General features: G+C 32.3%; 2 protein-coding genes across 2 annotated transcripts in view; one reads left to right on the top strand and one right to left on the bottom strand.

Annotated features, from left to right (window-relative positions):
• The first annotated feature begins 416 nt into the window (after positions 1-416).
• Positions 417-14820, top strand: Chmp1 (charged multivesicular body protein 1). Its single transcript, XM_080150774.1, has 6 exons — positions 417-1069; positions 11347-11435; positions 12630-12750; positions 13208-13381; positions 13764-13856; positions 14250-14820. The coding sequence occupies exons 1-6, from the start codon at positions 983-985 to the stop codon at positions 14289-14291; spliced, it is 606 nt and encodes a 201-aa protein (XP_080006900.1). The 5' UTR covers positions 417-982; the 3' UTR covers positions 14292-14820.
• A 5393-nt stretch (positions 14821-20213) lies between these two features.
• Positions 20214-21208, bottom strand: part of Vdup1 (arrestin family protein Vdup1) — a 200718-nt gene continuing 199723 nt past the window's right edge. The window contains exons 9-10 of the mRNA XM_080150764.1: positions 20987-21087; positions 20214-20552 (exon numbers count right to left, since the gene is read on the bottom strand). Of these exons, the coding sequence (XP_080006890.1) occupies positions 20483-20552; positions 20987-21087 (171 nt within the window). The 3' untranslated portion in view covers positions 20214-20482. The remainder of the gene's footprint in view (positions 20553-20986; positions 21088-21208) is intronic.

The raw sequence follows: 21208 nt of genomic DNA, 5'->3' as shown, positions 1-21208 counted from the left end.
AGTTCCTTTGACTTTTAGTTTTAGTTTCAAAAAGTGTCACTTTCGCCCCCCCCCCCCTTTTAAAAGTTTTTAATTAATGTACAAGAATTGTTTATTATCCACCCAATGTGTATTGATCTCGTAAAATATTGTATTTATTTTCTTCTGTGTTAAAAAATTTACAACATTAAAATTGATTACTTTTTTATCGTTTTGTATTAGTCAGTTTTCCGCGAATAGTAAAATAAAGACCCAGGCCAACGAAACTGGTATTAGTATTAAGATGTTTATTTTATTATTCATGGAAAGTTGTCATTAATACGATACGTTACATGATTTTTCAGTATGGCTTAGAACTGGTTCTGTTACAATAATATGAAATTGAACGGTTTACAAGCCATACTGGAAAACATAATTCTTTAATAAGTATGCTTTTCAGGGCTATTAGTACAATTTTAATAAGTTTATTTGATAAAATATGTTAGCTTTTCATATGCATAAGCAATAATCATATGCACAATTTAATGTACAATTATTAATGATCTGTGCTTTTATGGTTTTAATTGTCATAATACTCAGGAATATTTGGATAGGCCAATGGTAGGTAAAGAATACCTTTTTTGTCTAATAAATATTAAAAATCTAATAACTATACTTAAATTTAGAAAAAAAAATTCTCGCAATAAACCTATTCCTTTATTCCAATTTACGCTCGGAGGGAATGGATAATGGACCAAAAATAAATCTTTCTCAAGAATTATAAAATTAGCCTCACTTAATCTTGCAGGGGTTATTGTATGAAATAGGACAAAATAATCCTCCAACTTTCTGCAATCCAATTGGGAAGATCAATTTTCGTCCATTGTCCTATTCCGGAGTTTTGTTGAAAATATACAATAAATATATGATGATTAAATTTGATCTATTTTCAGATAACCCTATGAGTGCCTAATTGATTTCTTGTATTTTAATAAAAATATTTTGAAGAAAAAAAACCTTGAAAATGTCTATGGCAAGTATGGAAAAGCATTTGTTCAACCTGAAGTTTGCTGCAAAGGAGCTGGAGAGAAGCAGCAAGAAATGTGATAAGGTAAGTTATGTAGAAGCTACACTTCAAGTCACCCGTAATTATAATCTAGTCTGTGATTCTTGAGGCGCCAATGAGGACCTGCAGGAAAGAAGAGGACAAAGGGCTGTTTATTACACTAGTCCCCAAAGTTTTACAATAACGTTGTCTTACTCTTTGGCTTAACAACTTTGGTGACTATTGTTGAAATTTGATTTGTTGGTTTATCAAACGCTTTTAGCCACTAATTGTAATCTACAGAAGTGGTATTTTTGTGTATATATTGGAGATACACATCAATTGATTGGCCATTGTCTTATCCCTTTAGATACCTGGAGGATCTGTGTTGTGAAGCCACCAGTTTTTGGTATGCTTCACATCATTGCTATAGAAATTATCCACTGAAAAGTTAACTATAGATTACTTAAAATATAATAACCTATTTATAGTAATAGCTTATGCAGTTTATTATTGGCATTACCGAACGAAAGTGGGGGAGACGAATGAGACACTTTTTGTAACAAACCCTAAAACGGAAAGGAACTGAACCAAGAAAAAGAGTTTCAGCATTTGAATTTTGGATGTGCAGCTGCTTTAATTAGGTACAATGTGGAACTGTTAATTACGGTGGCGTAACCGACGCAAACCGTCGTTTCCAGTCCATTCTTTTATTTCGTCAAATCTCAGATATTTGAGAGAAAATTTCCATATATTTGCAACTGAAGCTTGTGATTTTATTTTTTATCAGTGACATGTTAAATGTCTGAAGTGTCCTGTGGAAATATAAAGGAAATTAAAAAAAAATACAACATTTCCCGAATTAAATGAAATTTTAAAAAAAGAACATTGTGATATTCTAACTTTTCTTCCTATTCTAAAGGATTTTATTAATATACGTTGCATTTTGACCTTACTTTTAAAGAACAACTAAAAAATCTAAAAGAACTTTTACATTCTTGTATTGGTGTTTTTACAAAAAAGAAATATTTAAAAGAAAATTTTCTACCTATGCATTTTTATTTAAGTCATTAAAACTGAAATCTTTGACATAATACATTTAAATTTTCTTATATCATTATTCATCCATTTCATTGTAAAATTTGAGGCCAGCTTGTGTTGCTTTTATGGATCTAGAACATCTAAACTTTTCCAACTAAAATTCTTTTAGTGTAGTACAGAATTGTTAAAATACTTTGGAAACCAACACAGTTTAGGTTTCATTTTTTAACCTTATAAATAACACAGTTTCAAGAGTAAAGGGGGGTTGGGGGTAGGAACTTCGTAAAGATCTATCTAATCTAAAAGGTGAGAAATGTATCATTTCATTTTCTAGCCAATATGTAACAATAGGTTTCAGTTCAGAAAGTTTTATTTTTGTTGTTGCGCAAAACATTAAATTGTCATTCATGTTGATTTTTTTTATGAAACAAGGATGACAACACCCAAAAAAGCGAAGCACTGAAAAGGTAGAACAAAGGGACATTAACACTTATATAGTGTCAGAACTGAATAATCAGAATATAAATGTATATGATTCGAAGTAAAAGGAGGATGTGCTTAAGGACCATTTTGGCAGGGGGGGGGGGGGTTTACTCGAGAACCCTTAGAGCTAGAGGGAGCTAATTTTGGATTTAAGCTTCTATGGGGCCAAAGTTACTTTTAAAATTATCGTCGACCCCCCACGGGCCACCCCCCCCTAAAATTTTTTTTTTTTGGGGGGGGGTAAAAATTTTTTTTATTGCATTTCTCGCCGAATTAGGCACTTTGGAATCATTTGAGACCATGTTATTTTTTTCAAAAAATTTTCGCCTTACAAGCAACCCACGCGGGGGGACTTAGTCATTTTTTTCAAATTCTCGTTTATGAAGGTATATCTTAAATACAGTATGCTACTCTCTTAGTTTTAAAGATAATTGGATGAAATCTTTTTGATTGTGTCACTAATTACCCCAAGTTTTGGTATCTTTAAAAAAAACGGCGGCGGAACCGCCGCTCCCGCCGTCCGCCGCCGTTTTCCGCCGCCACCAAAAAAGAAATTTTTTATTGCATTTCTCGCCGAATTAGGCAATTTGGAATCATTTGAGACCATGTTATTTTTTCAAAACTTTTTTCCCTAACAAGCAACCCTGCGGGGGGGACTTCGTCATTTTTTTCAAATTCTCGTTTATGAAGGTATATCTTAAATACAGTATGCTACTCTCTTAGTTTTAAAGATAATTGGATGAAATCTTTTTGATTGTGTCACTAATTACCCCAAGTTTTGGTATCTTTAAAAAAAAAGGCGGCGGAACCGCCGCTCCCGCCGTCCGCCGCCGTTTTCCGCCGCCACCAAAAAAGAAATTTTTTATTGCATTTCTCGCCGAATTAGGCAATTTAGAATCATTTGAGACCATGTTATTTTTTCAAAAATTTTTCCCCTAACAAGCAACCCTGCGGGGGGGACTTGGTCATTTTTTTCAAATTCTCGTTTATGAAGGTATATCTTAAATACAGTATGCTACTCTCTTAGTTTTAGAGATAATTGGATGATAATTGGATGAAATCTTTTGGGCTGGGTCACTAAGGGGGGGGGGGGAATTTTGTACAGTTATAGGAAATGAAATTCAGTAAAAAAGTTTGGGAGGGCCGTGTGGGCTTGTTTTTATAGTTATCAACCTAATTCTTTTTGTAGGCTCTCTTATATGACTGGATGTACACATAAAACTTTGAAAATTGAATTTTGGCACTTTCCTTCTTGGGGCTTGTGGAGCACAAAAACTCCCCAAACGCTAAAAATATGAGTTCTGAGCTTATTTTTAAAGATATCAACCTGATTTTTTTTAAATAATACTTTTTTAACATAACTGAATCAACGAACCATTACAGATTTCATTTTGGGACTTTCCTTCTAGGGGCTTGTGGAGCAAAAGACCCCCAAAAACTAAAAATATGCGTTCTGAGCTTATTTTTAAAGATATCAACCTGATTTTTTAAAAAATGATACTTTTTTAACTTAACTGAATCAACAAACCATTACAGATTTCATTTTGGGACTTTCCTTCTAGGGGCTTGTGGAGCAAAAGACCCCCAAAAACACTAAAAATATACGTTCTGAGCTTATTCTAAAGATACCAACCTGATTTTTTAATAATAATACTTTTTTAACATAACTGAATCAACGAACCATTACAGATTTCATTTTGGGACATCACTTTCCTTCTAGGGGCTTGTGGAGCAAAAGACCCCCAAAAACACTAAAAATATGAGTTCTGAGCTTATTTTTAAAGATATCAACCTGATTTTTTTAAGGAAACTTTTTGAACATAACCAAACTAGGGAACCATTACAGATTTCATTTTGGGACTTTCCTTCTAGGGGCTTTTGGAGCAAAAGAACCACAAAACACTAAAAATATTAGTTCTGAGCTTATTTTTAAAGACATAATAAAGAGATAATTGGATGAAATCTTTTGGGCTGGGTCACTAAGGGGGGGGGGGGGAAGTTTGTACAGTTATAGGATATGAAATTCAGTATAAAAGTTTGGGAGGGCTGTGTGGGCTTGTTTTTATAGTTATCAACCTAATTCTTTTTGTAGGCTCTCTTATATGACTGGATGTACACATAAAACTTTGAAAATTGAATTTCGGCACTTTCCTTCTTGGGGCTTGTGGAGCACAAAAACCCCCCAAACTGTACAATGTATAGGATATGAAATTCAGTATAAAAGTTTGGGAGGGCTGTGTGGGCTTGTTTTTATAGTTATCAACCTAATTCTTTTTGTAGGCTCTCTTATATGACTGGATGTACACATAAAACTTTGAAAATTGAATTTCGGCACTTTCCTTCTTGGGGCTTGTGGAGCACAAAAACCCCCCAAACTGTACAATGTATAGGATATGAAATTCAGTATAAAAGTTTGGGAGGGCTGTGTGGGCTTGTTTTTATAGTTATCAACCTAATTCTTTTTGTAGGCTCTCTTATATGACTGGATGTACACATAAAACTTTGAAAATTGAATTTCGGCACTTTCCTTCTAGGGGCTTGTGGAGCAAAAGACCCCCAAAAACACTAAAAATATGAGTTCTGAGCTTATTTTTAAAGATATCAACCTGATTTTTTTAAGGAAACTTTTTAAACATAACCAAACTAGGGAACCATTACAGATTTCATTTTGGGACTTTCCTTCTAGGGGCTTTTGGAGCAAAAGAACCACAAAACACTAAAAATATTAGCTCTGAGCTTATTTTTAAAGACATCAACCTGATTTTTTAAAACAATACTTCTTTAACATAACCAAACTAGGAAACCATTACAGATTTCATTTTCGGACTTTCCTTCTAGGGTCTACTGGAGCAAAAGACCCCCAAAACACTAAAAATATTGGGACTTTCCTTCTAGGGGCTTGTGGAGCAAAAGAACCACAAAACACTAAAATATTAGTTCTGACCTTATTTTTAAAGATATCAACCTGATTTTTTTAAGAACCCTTTTTTAACATAACCGAACTTGGTAACTTTTACAGATTTCATTTAGGGACTATCCTTCCAGAAGCTAGTGGGGCAAAAGACCTCCAAAAAGTATTATGTTAAAAAAGTATTATTTTTAAAAAAATCAGGTTGATATATTTAAAAATAAGCTTAGAACTCATACTTTTAGTGTTTTTGGGGGTCTTTTGCTCCACAAATCACAAGAATAAAAGTCCCAAAATGAAATCTGTAATGGTTCGTTGATTCGGTTATGTTAAAAAAGTATTATTTAAAAAAAATCAGGTTGATATCTTTAAAAATAAGCTCAAAACTCATATTTTTAGTGGTTTAAGGGTCGTTTGCTCCACAAGCCCCTAGAAGGAAAGTCCCAAAATGAAATCTGTAATGGTTTGTTGATTCAGTTATGTTAAAAAAGTATTATTAAAAAAATCAGATTGATATCTTTAAAAATAAGCTTAGATCTCTTATTTTAAGTTTTTGGGGGGTTTTTGTGCTCCACAAGCCCCAAGAAGGAAAGTGCCGAAATTCAATTTTCAAAGTTTTATGTGTACATCCAGTCATATAAGAGAGCCTACAAAAAGAATTAGGTTGATAACTATAAAAACAAGCCCACACAGCCCTCCCAAACTTTTATACTGAATTTCATATCCTATACATTGTACAGTTTGGGGGGTTTTTGTGCTCCACAAGCCCCAAGAAGGAAAGTGCCGAAATTCAATTTTCAAAGTTTTATGTGTACATCCTGTCATATAAGAGAGCCTACAAAAAGAATTAGGTTGATAACTATAAAAACAAGCCCACACAGCCCTCCCAAACTTTTATACTGAATTTCATATCCTATACATTGTACAGTTTGGGGGGTTTTTGTGCTCCACAAGCCCCAAGAAGGAAAGTGCCGAAATTCAATTTTCAAAGTTTTATGTGTACATCCAGTCATATAAGAGAGCCTACAAAAAGAATTAGGTTGATAACTATAAAAACAAGCCCACACAGCCCTCCCAAACTTTTATACTGAATTTCATATCCTATACATTGTACAGTTTGGGGGGTTTTTGTGCTCCACAAGCCCCAAGAAGGAAAGTGCCGAAATTCAATTTTCAAAGTTTTATGTGTACATCCAGTCATATAAGAGAGCCTACAAAAAGAATTAGGTTGATAACTATAAAAACAAGCCCACACAGCCCTCCCAAACTTTTATACTGAATTTCATATCCTATAACTGTACAAACTTCCCCCCCCCCCCTTAGTGACCCAGCCCAAAAGATTTCATCCAATTATCTCTTTATTATGTCTTTAAAAATAAGCTCAGAACTAATATTTTTAGTGTTTTGTGGTTCTTTTGCTCCAAAAGCCCCTAGAAGGAAAGTCCCAAAATGAAATCTGTAATGGTTCCCTAGTTTGGTTATGTTCAAAAAGTTTCCTTAAAAAAATCAGGTTGATATCTTTAAAAATAAGCTCAGAACTCATATTTTTAGTGTTTTTGGGGGTCTTTTGCTCCACAAGCCCCTAGAAGGAAAGTGATGTCCCAAAATGAAATCTGTAATGGTTCGTTGATTCAGTTATGTTAAAAAAGTATTATTATTAAAAAATCAGGTTGGTATCTTTAGAATAAGCTCAGAACGTATATTTTTAGTGTTTTTGGGGGTCTTTTGCTCCACAAGCCCCTAGAAGGAAAGTCCCAAAATGAAATCTGTAATGGTTTGTTGATTCAGTTAAGTTAAAAAAGTTCATTTTTTAAAAAATCAGGTTGATATCTTTAAAAATAAGCTCAGAACGCATATTTTTAGTTTTTGGGGGTCTTTTGCTCCACAAGCCCCTAGAAGGAAAGTCCCAAAATGAAATCTGTAATGGTTCGTTGATTCAGTTATGTTAAAAAAGTATTATTTAAAAAAATCAGGTTGATATCTTTAAAAATAAGCTCAGAACTCATATTTTTAGCGTTTGGGGAGTTTTTGTGCTCCACAAGCCCCAAGAAGGAAAGTGCCAAAATTCAATTTTCAAAGTTTTATGTGTACATCCAGTCATATAAGAGAGCCTACAAAAAGAATTAGGTTGATAACTATAAAAACAAGCCCACACGGCCCTCCCAAACTTTTATACTGAATTTCATTTCCTATAACTGTACAAACTTCCCCCCCCCCCCCCTTAGTGACCCAGCCCAAAAGATTTCATCCAATTATCTCTAAAACTAAGAGAGTAGCATACTGTATTTAAGATATACCTTCATAAACGAGAATTTGAAAAAAATGACTAAGTCCTCCCCGCAGGGTTGCTTGTTAGGGGAAAAAATTTTGAAAAAATAACATGGTCTCAAATGATTCCAAATTGCCTAATTCGGCGAGAAATGCAATAAAAAATTTCTTTTTTGGTGGCGGCGGAAAACGGCGGCGGACGGCGAAAGCGGCGGTTCCGCCGGCGTTTTTTTTAAAGATACCAAAACTTGGGGTAATTAGTGACACAATCAAAAAGATTTCATCCAATTATCTTTAAAACTAAGAGAGTAGCATACTGTATTTAAGATATACCTTTATAAACGAGAATTTGAAAAAAATGACTAAGTCCCCCCGCAGGGTTGCTTGTAAGGCGAAAATTTTTTGAAAAAAATAACATGGTCTCAAATGATTCCAAATTGCCTAATTCGGCGAGAAATGCAATAAAAAAAATTTTTACCCCCCCCCTAAAAAAATTTTTTTTGGGGGGGGGTGGGGGGTCGACGATAATTTTAAAAGTAACTTTGGCCCCATAGAAGCTTAAATCCAAAATTAGCTCCCTCTAGCTCTAAGGGTTCTCGAGTAAACCCCCCCCCCCTGCCCAAATGGTCCTTAAGCACATCCTCCTTGTAAGTAAATTTGTTAAAAAACTGCTTGATACAGAATAATGTTTATGAATATACTTACATTTTTAGGACTTGATTATAGAGTTGCTTCGTTTTTAAATTTCAGGTACTTTGTTGTTCCAGGAATCAACATACCAAAAATCAGATCAATCGGATAATTAGATCACATAAAAATTTGTTGTTAAAAAAGTAAAAAAATCAACATGTTTAAAATGGACGTACGGACTTTCTTGTAATGATTATAGAGTTGCTATGCTTTCTAAACCGTACCTAACTACTAAAGGAATCACCATGCAAAGTTTGAAATCGATAGGACAATTCTAACATGCCTAAATTAACGAAAAAGGCTATCCGTTTGTGACGGACGGACGGACTGACCCTAATTATAGAAAAGCTTCGCTTTTAAAAATATCAAATAAATGTTTGTAAAATCTTGCATAAGTGTTCTTTAGTCTTAATATTTGTCTAGGATCTGTCAATATGTCATGCATATAAAAAATAGACGCACTTCAAAGCGTTTTTGTTTACATAAGAGCAATCATTCAGTAAGAGGAGGGGGGGGGGGGAGTTTTGACACATTTGCGTAAACAAATCTTATCTTTTGACTGAGAGGATAGGTTATTAAAGATAAAATCATTCTTATATGATAAATTTTCCCAAGTTTTAAGATTTTTTGAAGGTTTAGGAGCGCGCTGGAGACCTCTAGGTGGACTCTGGACAGGTAAAAATAAGAATTAAAATATTTTTTTAAGAGATAGAGGTCAACTTATCAAAAAAGTATGCATCTTTTTTCTTCAAATATGTAATAACATTTAAAAAGATGTATTATTTTGTTAATCTTAAAAAAAAAAATTAACTGTCCAGTGACCAATTGGAGGCCTGCAGTTCCTGAACCTGGAGGCCTACATCTCCTAAACCTGGATGCATATCCAAAAAAATCTTAAAACTTAGGAAAACTCATCACATAAGAATGATTTTATCTTTAATAACCTATCCTCTCAGTCGAAAGATAAAGCCTATATTCACTGTTTACGCAAATGTGTCAAAACTTCCCCCCCCCCCCCCCTGTTGTATTGTTATGATTTTTTGAAAAAGGCATTTAGTTTTCACTCCTTCCACCAATTAGAAAATTGTTTTAGTGCTTTTTAAATATAATTTTCTTCTTTTTGGGATGTGTCAGGATAGAATCTTCGTCATACTAAAGATATTAAAAATACCATTCATTGTTACATTGAGATTATGTACAATTAGGACTTCCCGATGAAGATCATTCAATCTTTAAAATATTTTTTTCCTTTGAAAATTTATTTATCATTCATTTAAGCTTAATAGACTAGAGTAATGTCTAAATTGAAAAAGTGCCACGGGTCTAAAAGATTATAGCAGAATATAGGATTCATATACAGAGCTGAGAACATTTCTTACCATGGCAGTATTTTCTCCATGTACTGATAAATGTAATAATATATAAATACCTTTTAGCCAGTGAAAATACATTACTTTATAAAAGACGAAACTTACTCTAAAATATCTCTGTTGAATGATAATACATCTGGCATTGAGTCTTCTATTTTATGCGTGTCACTCTAGTAATGAATATTAATATTATTCTCATACCATATTTATTGTTAGTGTATATCTGTATTGTATATTTAAAAGCAAAACTTTTGTATATTTGGTTTATGTCTGTTAGTAAGGATATCTTTTTTTTTGGTAATATTTTTAGGCTGTTTTGCCCAAAATCAGCTTTCTTAATGTCGCAAGCAAGGCTATTAAAAAAGGATGACAACATCCATAAGTAGGGACAAACGGACAATAGTTGTAGAGCAGATGTTCAGTTGTCATAACAAACAAAGGAAAGAGAGAGAATATACTCAAAGATTAAGTTTTATGTCTTTTGAAGTATGGCCGTCAGACAGACCGACAAAGTGAATTATAAAGTAGTTTTACTACTAAAGAATAATTTTCAACAAATGTTTAAAAATTAATTAAAATCGTACATTTTTTAGTTTTTACTTTGTAAAGTTTTATGATATTATAAGTGTTATAAAACAAAATAATTTTTGTAAGACAAGCTTTGCTTTTATAGATATTAACATCCTTGTTTGTTATTATTAATTGTATCTTTAGCCCCCCGGATGGATGTATGAATAACATTCATTGTTTGTCACCTTTTAAGATGTTTTTTATCCAACAGACAGTGAATTGTTTTTTGTTTTTTTTTCGAAACTGATTTTCCCGTATGTAATGAGATAAAATAGATTAGCTGAAAGGATCAAGGATTTTTATTTGTGTTTTAGCTTAAAAGCATTTATACCACATATGGAAATATACCTAATTGTATGTTGGAATTTGAAACATTATTAAAAAGAACATAATTTTTTATAGAGAGGCATATGCCTGCGAACCTAAACTCACAATTAATGGGTGTATGTGATATTCAATAATCTAATTTATTTATATTTATAGAATAAAAAAAGACTAAAACATGCTTGTTAATCATGCCTTAGTTTATAAATGTTTAAACAAAGTCTTGATATTTAATTTAGGTTGTAAAAGCCATGGATTTATATAGGTATAGCATAATTGAGATTATTAGCCAATATGCATATCAATTGCGCCCTGGGTAGCTTGTAAATATATATGAAGGGATAGAAAGTGTTGTAAATTATGTTCAGACCTTTTTCTTCTCCTTGCTACGTGTTTAAAACCAGGGATCTAAAGGGATAAGACAATGGCCCAAAAATTTATGTACATCACCAAAGATGATTATCAAATTAATCCTTTTGTAGATTACAATTAGTGGTTGAAACGTTTGGACACTCAACTAAATGGCCAACCAATCAAAATGCAATGAGTATCCAAAGATATTAATTTAACGAATAAGAAAACGTAATCATAAAACTTTTGGGGACTAGTTTAATAAACAGCCCTCCTTGGATTAAAACCTATTTTATTAAGATAATCAATGAAATATGTATATTCTTTTTTCTGTTTAGGAGGAAAAAGCAGAGAAATTAAAGCTGAAGAAAGCCATAGAAAAAGGAAACATGGAGGTTGCCAAAATTCACGCAGAGAATGCCATCAGGTATCATCTATGCATCATAGAGAAAATATAAAAGAGATGAATCATTTAGTTAGGTGTTAGAAGGGGGGTTATTGTTTTGTGTATTTACTGTAAAGCTAGGTGTAACCTTTTAGTCAAATGATCTTATTAAGTCAAACTGTTTTTAATTATGATCAAATGTATATATATGAAATGATTTTGATTAAGAACAGTTTGACTTAAAGGTTACACCAAACGTTACAGAAAATACGCAAAAAATGACCCCCTTTGTAATATACCAAAATGGTCCTACGTCAAACGCAGGAGTCCCAAACGTCGGAGTGGACAAACGCAGGAGTGGATATTTAACCTAACCTAACCTATTTTAAACCAATTTTTAGGTTTTTTAAATGCCCTGCGGGGGGCTTTTTTGTATATTCATATCTTAACCTAACCTAACCTGTATAGAAGTACCTAATTAAATTAATATTATAACACTCCTGCGTTTGTCCACTCCGACGTTTGGGACTCTTGCGTTTGTCCTGGAACCGCCAAATAACTATTTTGAACATGCAAATGAAACTAATCCTCTCACATAAAATCCAGCAAAATTGCGTTATACTGAAGAGTGTCATGTTCACCGAAATATATTTCTAAATAAATCTATGAAGAAAATGACTTTTGTTTCACTCCCGTGGATTTATCATGGATGGAAAAGTTGGGTTTGAGAAGAATGTTTGAACTCTTTTATTTTTTTCTTTATGGGAAATACAAAAGAAACTTGAATATGAATAAAGACTTGAATATATACAGTTTTATATCCGCGACCGTGGCTCAACACATAGCGCATCCGCTCCTCGTCGGGGAGGTAATAGGTTCGAATCTCGGCCCGACAACGCGTCATAACTAAAGACGTTAAAATTGGTTCCTGCTGCTGCTATGTCAGGTGCCCGACATAAATAGTTTGGCCCATAAACAGGCGCAACTCATTACCATGCAAAGTTAGGACTTCTTAGACAAAGCTCGTTAGAGAATTGCATCCAATTACAAGTGGATGATGCCCTTGGGTGTTCTCTAGATGATCACTTGAAATCGGAGGAGAATTAGGTAATAGGTAAAAAAATATATTCCCCCCCCTCCCCCGTTTTTGAGATATCATTATCAGGGGACTCAGCACAGACACAAACAAACAACAAACAACATAGAGCTTTGTTATTAAAAGTTAAATGTATTTAGACAAAAGAACCAGTCCTTGAATTTTCTGCGTATGTCAGCCCGTGTAGATGCGACTGCCTCTCGTGTTCAGAGTGCTGTAACTACCAAGAAAGTAACTAAATCTATGGAAGGAGTAGTTAAGGTGAGTTTTAATATAATTTCTAATCCTGTAATATAAAGTAGTAAGAGTTTTTTGTCGAGCGAAAGATCTCGCTAACCGCTGAGCCAATATGGTTCTCCTTCACAGTAAATCCTATGCTCCCGAGATGGTTTTAAGCTATTTTTCTGCTCTCCCATATCCCTTCGAAAATAGATCCCCTAGATGCTAGGGGTGCAGCAACTAGTATTCTTAAAAAGTACAAAATTTTCTCTTTTTTATCTGAATTAATACAAATAAAATTAGAAGACTATCCCAATAAGAAGCTAAGTTAGTAACGTTTTCCCCAGCAGAAAAAAAAACATTTCCACCATTTCCCAATATACAGTCGCATATCTTTGAAAGCAGCCGGATATTTCACATATCCCTATTAGGGACAAAAAGACGGATGGACAAAGTTAAGAAATAGCTACGCTATAAATAAGATAATTTTGTCTGCAAGGGTATGGGAGCCGCCATGAAGTCCATGAACCTGGAGAAGATCTCAACCCTGATGGACAAGTTCGAGAAGGAATTTGAGGACCTGGACGTGCAGACCAGCGTGATGGAGGGGGCCATGTCACAGACAACCGCCACAAATATTCCACAGGACAGCGTAGAACAGCTTATGAAACAGGTACACTTTTAGGCCTTTTTAAGAAAATGGCCTTGTGGACTTATGTTATGAATAAGTATGAATAAGGTACAGTTTTAAAAGTCTATTTGATTTAGCAGCCTAATTCCTGATCTTATTTTCACTACAGCAAGCTCTTTGTAACATAGCCTTATAGACGGACATACAGACCAATTTTCGAACTTACTCGAAAGGGCTCACCAAGCAAGTAGAACAATAAACTATTTTTCCTACTTCAAAGTTTTTGTTCTATTTAAGCCCGTCAAATCATAGAATGAAATTCGTTAATGATTTTTTAGTTATACCAAAATTATCGAGTTTCTGCAGATAAATATTATTTTTTTTTTCAATTCTTTCAGTATTTGTAATTTATCATGATTCTTAGGCTGCTGATGAGGCTGGCTTGGAGCTTAACATGGAGCTTCCTGGTGCTGCAGAACAAACTATTGGACAGTCAACTGCCGCCTCTACAGAACAGGTACCTAATTACCTTTTGTGAGTTATAGAGCACCCGAGAAAATCAGAATTCCCCAATAGCGTTACAGACTGACTGACGGATGGAGGGACAATTAAAGTGAGTTTATCGCTATTAAAAGTTAATCGCCATTTTTCAATCTCTTTATGCCCTTAATATAATCTCATTCCCCCCCCCCCCAAAAAAAAAAAAGCCTGGGCATTATTATATATCTTATTTTATTATTAAGAACAACATAAGGGCATTAAGGTGTATTTATTTATGAATCTATGGGTGTTAAGATTAACTTTTAAAAAATCTAGACATATTGATCTGAAATTCACAAAAAATCAGGGTCCTTAAGGAAATAATAGAAGTTAGTTTAATTGATAGATTTATTTTTTTAATATCTTTTAGGATGAATTGTCCCAAAGACTTGCAAGACTTAGACAAGTTTAGAAAAAAAATCCGCCAGAAAAATTTGAATGCTTTTATACAGAGAGATGAACATGTGATGCAGTGTCCATTATAAAATGTCGTTCTTTATAACAAACTCATTTTTATTGTACTTATTTATTAGATTATTTTACAATAATAAGAAAGGCCAATTGAAATAATAAATTGAAATAATATAAGGGTTTATTATGTTTATAATAATAATGTGAAACTTTTTTGCTTCTAAGTTTCAACAATTCTTTAAAAATAACTTTATATGAATCTTTCTAATATAAAATATGTGTATAATGTATTTATTTAAGCTTATGCTTGTCACAAATGAATATTCTTTTATTTAAAAACTGTAAAGCAATCCCTTCATTATATAAAAGAATTTAGAGTAAAGTATGTTTTTGGTTGTATATGATTGAAATGAAAATAATATTAATTTATGTAACATAATATGCTTGATTTAATGTGATTTATAACAATAATTCTTGATTTATATAAAAATTATTTCGTATTAAAATTTATGAATAAATAGAGAAATATATGTTATGTTGAATTATATACATCGCATAAGAAAAACCCCTCACGCCAGGCTACAATTGAATCAAGACAAAAGTAAGTGCCGAGCTCTGGAACCTATGTATGGTGAAATTAGACATAAAACCATGATGGTTTCAGGTAAAACCAAAATATTTCAGCGGGATCTTTTTGAGAAAATTATATTTGAAAATTTCAGGTTCAATTTTCACCCCCTAGGAGTTGCCCTATAATCATGACAAGAAAAGCAAAGATTAGTTATTTAAAATTTTGAACAACTTTGCTTTTATGAAGTCTGTCATAAAACCTCTCTATATATGATTTATTGAAGGCTGAATTTATGTGACCTTAGCAAAGCAACTGATAAAAATGGCCATTAATTAACTCTTTTCAGGAGTGGTTTTATGAAGAACTTTATAAAAGCAAACTTGTTCAAAATTTTAAATAAATAATCTTTGCTTTTCTTGTCATGATTATGCGGCAACTCCTAGGGGGTGAAAATTGAACTTTAAATTTTCAAATATAATTTTCTCAAAAAGATCCCGCTGAAATGTTTTGGTTTTACCTGGAATCATTATGGTTTTATGTCTGATTTCACCATACATAGGTCCCAGAGCTCGGCACTTACTTTTATCTTGATTCAACTGTAGCCTGGCGTGCACTCGTTACTGCTTGCTGTTGGTTTCGAGACTACCATATAGAGGCTTTAAAATGGTATCTACTGTTGCTACCTCAGGAACAGGATAGGAACTTTAGATCAGGGGGTATGACTTGGCCACTTAAACTAGTTAAACCATCTAAATAAGATCACAAATACCTAGCTTTTAGACCGCATTGATATGTCAGACATCAAACTGACAATAAAACAGAGAAAATGGAGATGATTGGGGCATATTTAAGGAAAGGACATGGTGATTTAACCAATCAAGTCTTGACCTGGAATCACTAAGGAGAGAGAAAACCAGGCAGACCAAAAACAACCTGGAGCTGAGGAGGGAACTCCTAAGTGATCTGGAAAATGAGAAAATGTCCTCTTTTAATGATGCCTCTACTTATGCCAAATCCAATGAAGATTGGAGAACCATTGTGCTTGGCCTATGCTCTATAAAGAAGAGATAACTGGCTATGATGATGATAAAACCATCTAATATCATGGAAAGAAGCTCACACCAAAAATATTCTATTTTATTCTCTACATATCTCCCTTGCCTAAGAAAACCCTACAGTACAACTACACAGAAAAACAGGTTTTCAATTGCATTTATTGAAAAGAATGTATAAAAATAAGTTTAATTTTCAATTTAGTTAAAATGGTTTGTACTTAAATATTTCTTTTCTTGTCAACTAAATGTTTATGTTCATTTTAACAAATTCATTTAGAGTAATCATATTCATGGTATAGTTTCAGGGATCTCAAGGGATAAGATGTTCATCCATAATGATGACACAAATTTACCCCTTCTGTAGATTAAAATCAGTGGTTGAAACGTTTGAACACTCAACGTAAAAAAACAAACCAATCAAAATTCAGTAAAAGTCTCCAACGAATAAGAAATTACTTACCTTTGGGGACTAGTGTAATAAACAGCCCACTGCACTGACCTGTCTCTGGTATGGATTAATCAGGGAGAATAATTGTTATGTTTAGGTACCTCAATTTATATCCAATTTTAATTGGTTTCTTCTATACGGGTAAGGTCAACACTTTTTAACCGATATTTTTGATCTGCGCTAGAGATTATTTTGTTATTTGTCTTGCACCTGACATAGAAGCGGCTCCGTAACAATTGTTGATTACTCAAAAATACTTCTATTTTTGTTGAAAGTATATGAGCTTAAAGGATTATCTGCAGGGGTAGAGAGAGAAATGTTCAGTGGTAGGTACTTATTTTTTAATATCCTTCAAATTTACAAGCTATCAAAGGCAAACCTTTACGTATAAGAATTAACTTATTTTTATTGTCCTATCCCTATATATCCCTGGTGATATCGCTGTAAGCATTCTTTAAATTACATAACTTTGTAAACTGGTGGATTTTCTTTTTTATATTTTCTTTTTTTAAAATATTTTTTTGGTTGATATTTCATTGCACTTTTTAGAAGCGGCTGAACGTTCATTTAATATTCGATCGCATATAATTGAAAATATTGTTCGTTTTTTCACCATCTCGGCTATTTCATATTTTTTGTAGGCCTGCTTTTGCTGGTTTTAGCGATGTGCGAACATATACGTTCAGCAGTTTAGCCCTCATATTTAAACAATTTACTTTAGACCACATTAAAAAAAAACACAAAATTTGTTTTGTTTATGTAGAGTACATAGAAGTGAAATAATACATGCTTTGTAATTTGCTTCCAATTAGCTAAAAGTTAATATAAAAATTATTATTTTGTTGTTTCAGTGTTCCAACTAAATTACTAATCATATACCTAAACAATATTCTAAAGCAAAACTTTTTTCAGTTATTGAAATCGATTAATATCCGCTGGATTAGACCCGGTTCTAAGCCATACTGAAAAGTCAGGTATAGTATTATATCCAGTTGTCTACGAAAATAAAAATGTACAATCATAATATTAAAACCAGTTTTGTTAGTCCCGAGATGCCGAAGATACGATTAATAACTGTTCCTTACTTTTTGTATTGAATAAACGTTGGTGCCAGAGTAAAAGTTAGGATTCCCATTTAAGTTTGAACAAGTTGGAAATTGACTTATAATTAACCCTATGCTAATTTAAATAAAGTAAATAAGGACAAACTCTGTTAAACAAGGACGATTCTATTGACGTACAAGCGATTAATTTATTTGTTAAATTTCTGTTAGTTCAAAAACGTTATAAATAACTTTTGGTATTGTATCGATATGCAATTTCTATGGTTAATTTCGACTTGATGGATTTATAAAAAATGGTCACAGTTGACATTATAACTATATACTTATGTTGACATAATATTAACACATTTGTTTAACAGTAATAACTAATAAATAAATCAAAATGCAAGTTATTAATCAATGTAAAGTAAAGCAGAGTAAATGATTTTGTTGTGTAAATAATTGACCAATATTCAATAACCATGGGAATTCACAAAGAAGGGAGATTCAGCTATAGGCTTTATGCTACAAATCCTAACTGCATTAAGTTTTACTAGCGGTTACGCACCTAGAGGTGATTTCTCCTGAGAAGGTGGTGGTGCCCTCCCCCAAAATAGAAATAACATTCCCAGAACATATGAGAAGCTACCCTGTAAAGGAGAACCATATCAGTTAATTAGTTGGAGAGATCCTTAGTTACACACAGACCCCCCTCCCTAAAGTTTCCATTTATTTGAAATTAAGGGTTTTGAGATGTAAGAGGGAGCGAATCCAAACAACCTGAATATGACCAACACATAACCTCCCAGAAAAAAAGACATTCTTTTATGTTTTCATTATTGAGAGAGAAAATTAAAAAAGCACATCCAATTATAACAAGCAAAACATTTACATGTATTTTAAGATCATAAATCATTTAGAAAATAAAAACATGAATTTATACTTTTTGTAAGACATTCGTTTTAAAGCAAAACTGTTCTGAAATTTGGTCAATACTTCATGGTATAAACAAGGACGTCTAAGCTTTATATTTGGTTTGAGGAGGGGGGGGGGGTATAGATGTTGTTTGAATCAAATCCAGATGTTACAGAACACTATAACCATATCATTATATAAAGGTAACAGGTAACTTCTATACCGATATCGCTCTGTCATACACAGTGAACCTTTGAACAGGATCAAGGAAGGTTTATACCTAATTTTGGAGAGTGCAACCCCATCTTGCCAGGAGAAATCACCCTTAAAAATTCAGAAAATTAATGAAAGTGGGTTGACCTACCAGACCCTCCCTCTAGGATGCATCCACTAGTCTAAGTGAATTCCATTATAAATTAACAAAAATATTGGGTAAAATTTATTTATTAGGAAACAAATTTCAATACATTTGTGATTATATAAAGATCAAGAAAAAATCAGAATTATATAATAAAAAAAAACTTTTAACTGTTGTCAGTCTAGTATATATTATTTATTCACTTTATATTATTACTGTGTAAATTATTCATGAATTGAATAGAAAAAGAAAAAAAAACATTTTACATTTGTTTTCTTATTTTACTTAGTGTTTACTTTAGATTTATAGGATTTGGTTTATATAAACATTTACTAAGTGTAACAGTAAAAAGGACTATCCATGAACTATTATTAATGAGATTTGCTAATTAGAAAATATTGCATGGTCGTTTTTTTTTTTTTAAAAGTTGAAACATAAATATGATTGGTGCTATAATTTTATTTCAAATTGATTCAATAATTTATCAGTGTTCTTTTGACTAAAGTAAGACATTTAATAAACATCATAAAAATAACCAATATTCGTCCATGAATAGTTACTTTTACTAAGAAAGGAAATTGTACATAAAAAATGGAACAAAAAATAGTTTAAGCAAATAGAAACAAATCATATGATCAGAATTAAAAATACATATTAAAAACATATATTTTCATTATAACCTTTGTAAATGAGGAAGTATAATAGATACATAATACAAATATTAATACTAAAATGCATATGTGTATAGTTTGATTTCAATTTTTTAACAGAATACAAAACACATACTCTTAAACTTTTATTATGAATATAATACAAGTTCGAATTGATAAAAAAAAGTGTATAATATTATTTTTATCGACTTTTTTTTTGTATAAAAAGCTTTCATAAAATATAAAGAAATATTATAATTCAAAATTTATTTAATGTCGTAAAAAAATGTAGAAAAATCACAATTTTGATACATGTTAGTTTCATGGTATTTATATACAGGGTAGCATAATATGTAGGTTTACATGGATAGGTAAATGGATGGTCAATTAATCTTTTACTTTTTTTTATAATTTTTGAGCAATAACCAAAAAATACCAAAAAAAAATGGAAGAAGATTAATTGATCTTCAATTAACCCTTCCCTGGTGATTACAATAAATTATTTAGCTCATTCTTTCAATAGTGTTAGATATAGACACAGTTAGCTGCAAGTAAACAAATAAGTTGTTTATCAAATACTTTGCTAATGTTAAAATAACAAAACAAGTTAAATTACTTTTATTGCATTTTTTTATTCTAAAAATGATCATATGTAGTTTTTTTTTGACACGTAAAGCATATTCTACAAAGTTTTCTTCTCCATGACTTTTTTTAAATTATAAAATTTACTTGCAGCTAACTGTGCATGTTTAAGGGCAAACAAAACAATTCAAAATAAATCATTTTTCAAATAATATACATATTTTAACTGAGGAACTTTATTATTTTAAATACTTTTATTTAACTATATTTGAATATTTTCTCTTATTTCTCTTATTTTCACTTTTTATAATGATTATTTCAACTAAAAAATATTATTGTTTTTTTTCTAGATGGCACTCTGGATGTAAGAAAATTGACTGTTTTGGTGGCTCCTTGCAAGGCATGGTCACTTTTGTATTACAGCATAACAATATTCTAAATTAGGCTGAAATTTTGCTATGACACTAGAGTAATATAAAACCTCAGAACCACCGTGATTGTGTCTCCTTGTAAGAAAATGATATCTAGGCTTTAGCATAGATTTAGGAGTCATTTGTTTTCACCACTTTATCACAAATTCTTCTCGTCTAACCAGGGACGAAAAATTGGCAGAGTTGTTGGGTATTCTGCTTTAGTTTTCCTGAAAATAGACACAAGTTAATGCATATTTGGTACTATCTAATTATAGGTATATCAATGTACTTTTATTTATTTCCAGCTTATATGCAGCAACGTCCAAGCTTTTTCTTTTAAGGGGGTAAAATGAGGAAATTCAAAGTTTGAACAAAATATGAAAAAAACAAGTGGTGGGTGGTAGTTTTTTTTTTCAATTAGTGTTCCCTCGCTTGGTTGCTCTTAGGGAAAAAACTATCCCTACTCCTAATTTTAATTTATTTCGAAAAAAGGGTCAAGGGACGGGTTTTCCATACTCGATTGGTTATTTGAGAGAAAGCACCAAACATCCTTAAGCCATTAGTAAAAGACTTACTATTTTATTACATTGCCTATCCTTGATTTTCATGGAGAGCACAGAGCAGTGTTTGTGTCAGGTATTTTATCCAACAAATAAGTTACCTTCTAATAGTGCCATCATCATTTCTGAGTGGATAAGTTGCCAGCAGGATGGGCAGCTGCAGCTTTATAGGTTTCTCCAAGTTAGAGGGCGTCACAATGAACTGAAATAAATAGGTGAATATTAATTTTTGTAAATATACTCAATCTCCAAATAGCTTTTAGCATGTTTGCTCTCTTCAAATTTTTGTAAATTAAATTGGAAGATTCTTTATTTGGATCAGA

This window comes from Acartia tonsa, chromosome 2 (assembly GCF_053477335.1).
Source record: "Acartia tonsa isolate MP-2025a chromosome 2, ASM5347733v1, whole genome shotgun sequence".
NCBI classification, from domain to species: Eukaryota; Metazoa; Arthropoda; class Copepoda; order Calanoida; family Acartiidae; genus Acartia; species Acartia tonsa.
Note: the sequence above shows the minus strand (reverse complement) of the source record. Positions and strands in the feature narration are given on the sequence as shown.

Coding starts and splice junctions, on each gene's coding strand:
- Chmp1 (XM_080150774.1), top strand. CDS start 983: ATGTCTATGGCAAGTATGGAAAAGCATTTGTTCAACCTGAAGTTTGCT. Junction 1,070..11,346: donor GCAGCAAGAAATGTGATAAG/GTAAGTTATGTA, acceptor TTTTCTGTTTAG/GAGGAAAAAGCAGAGAAATT. Junction 11,436..12,629: donor CACGCAGAGAATGCCATCAG/GTATCATCTATG, acceptor AAATGTATTTAG/ACAAAAGAACCAGTCCTTGA.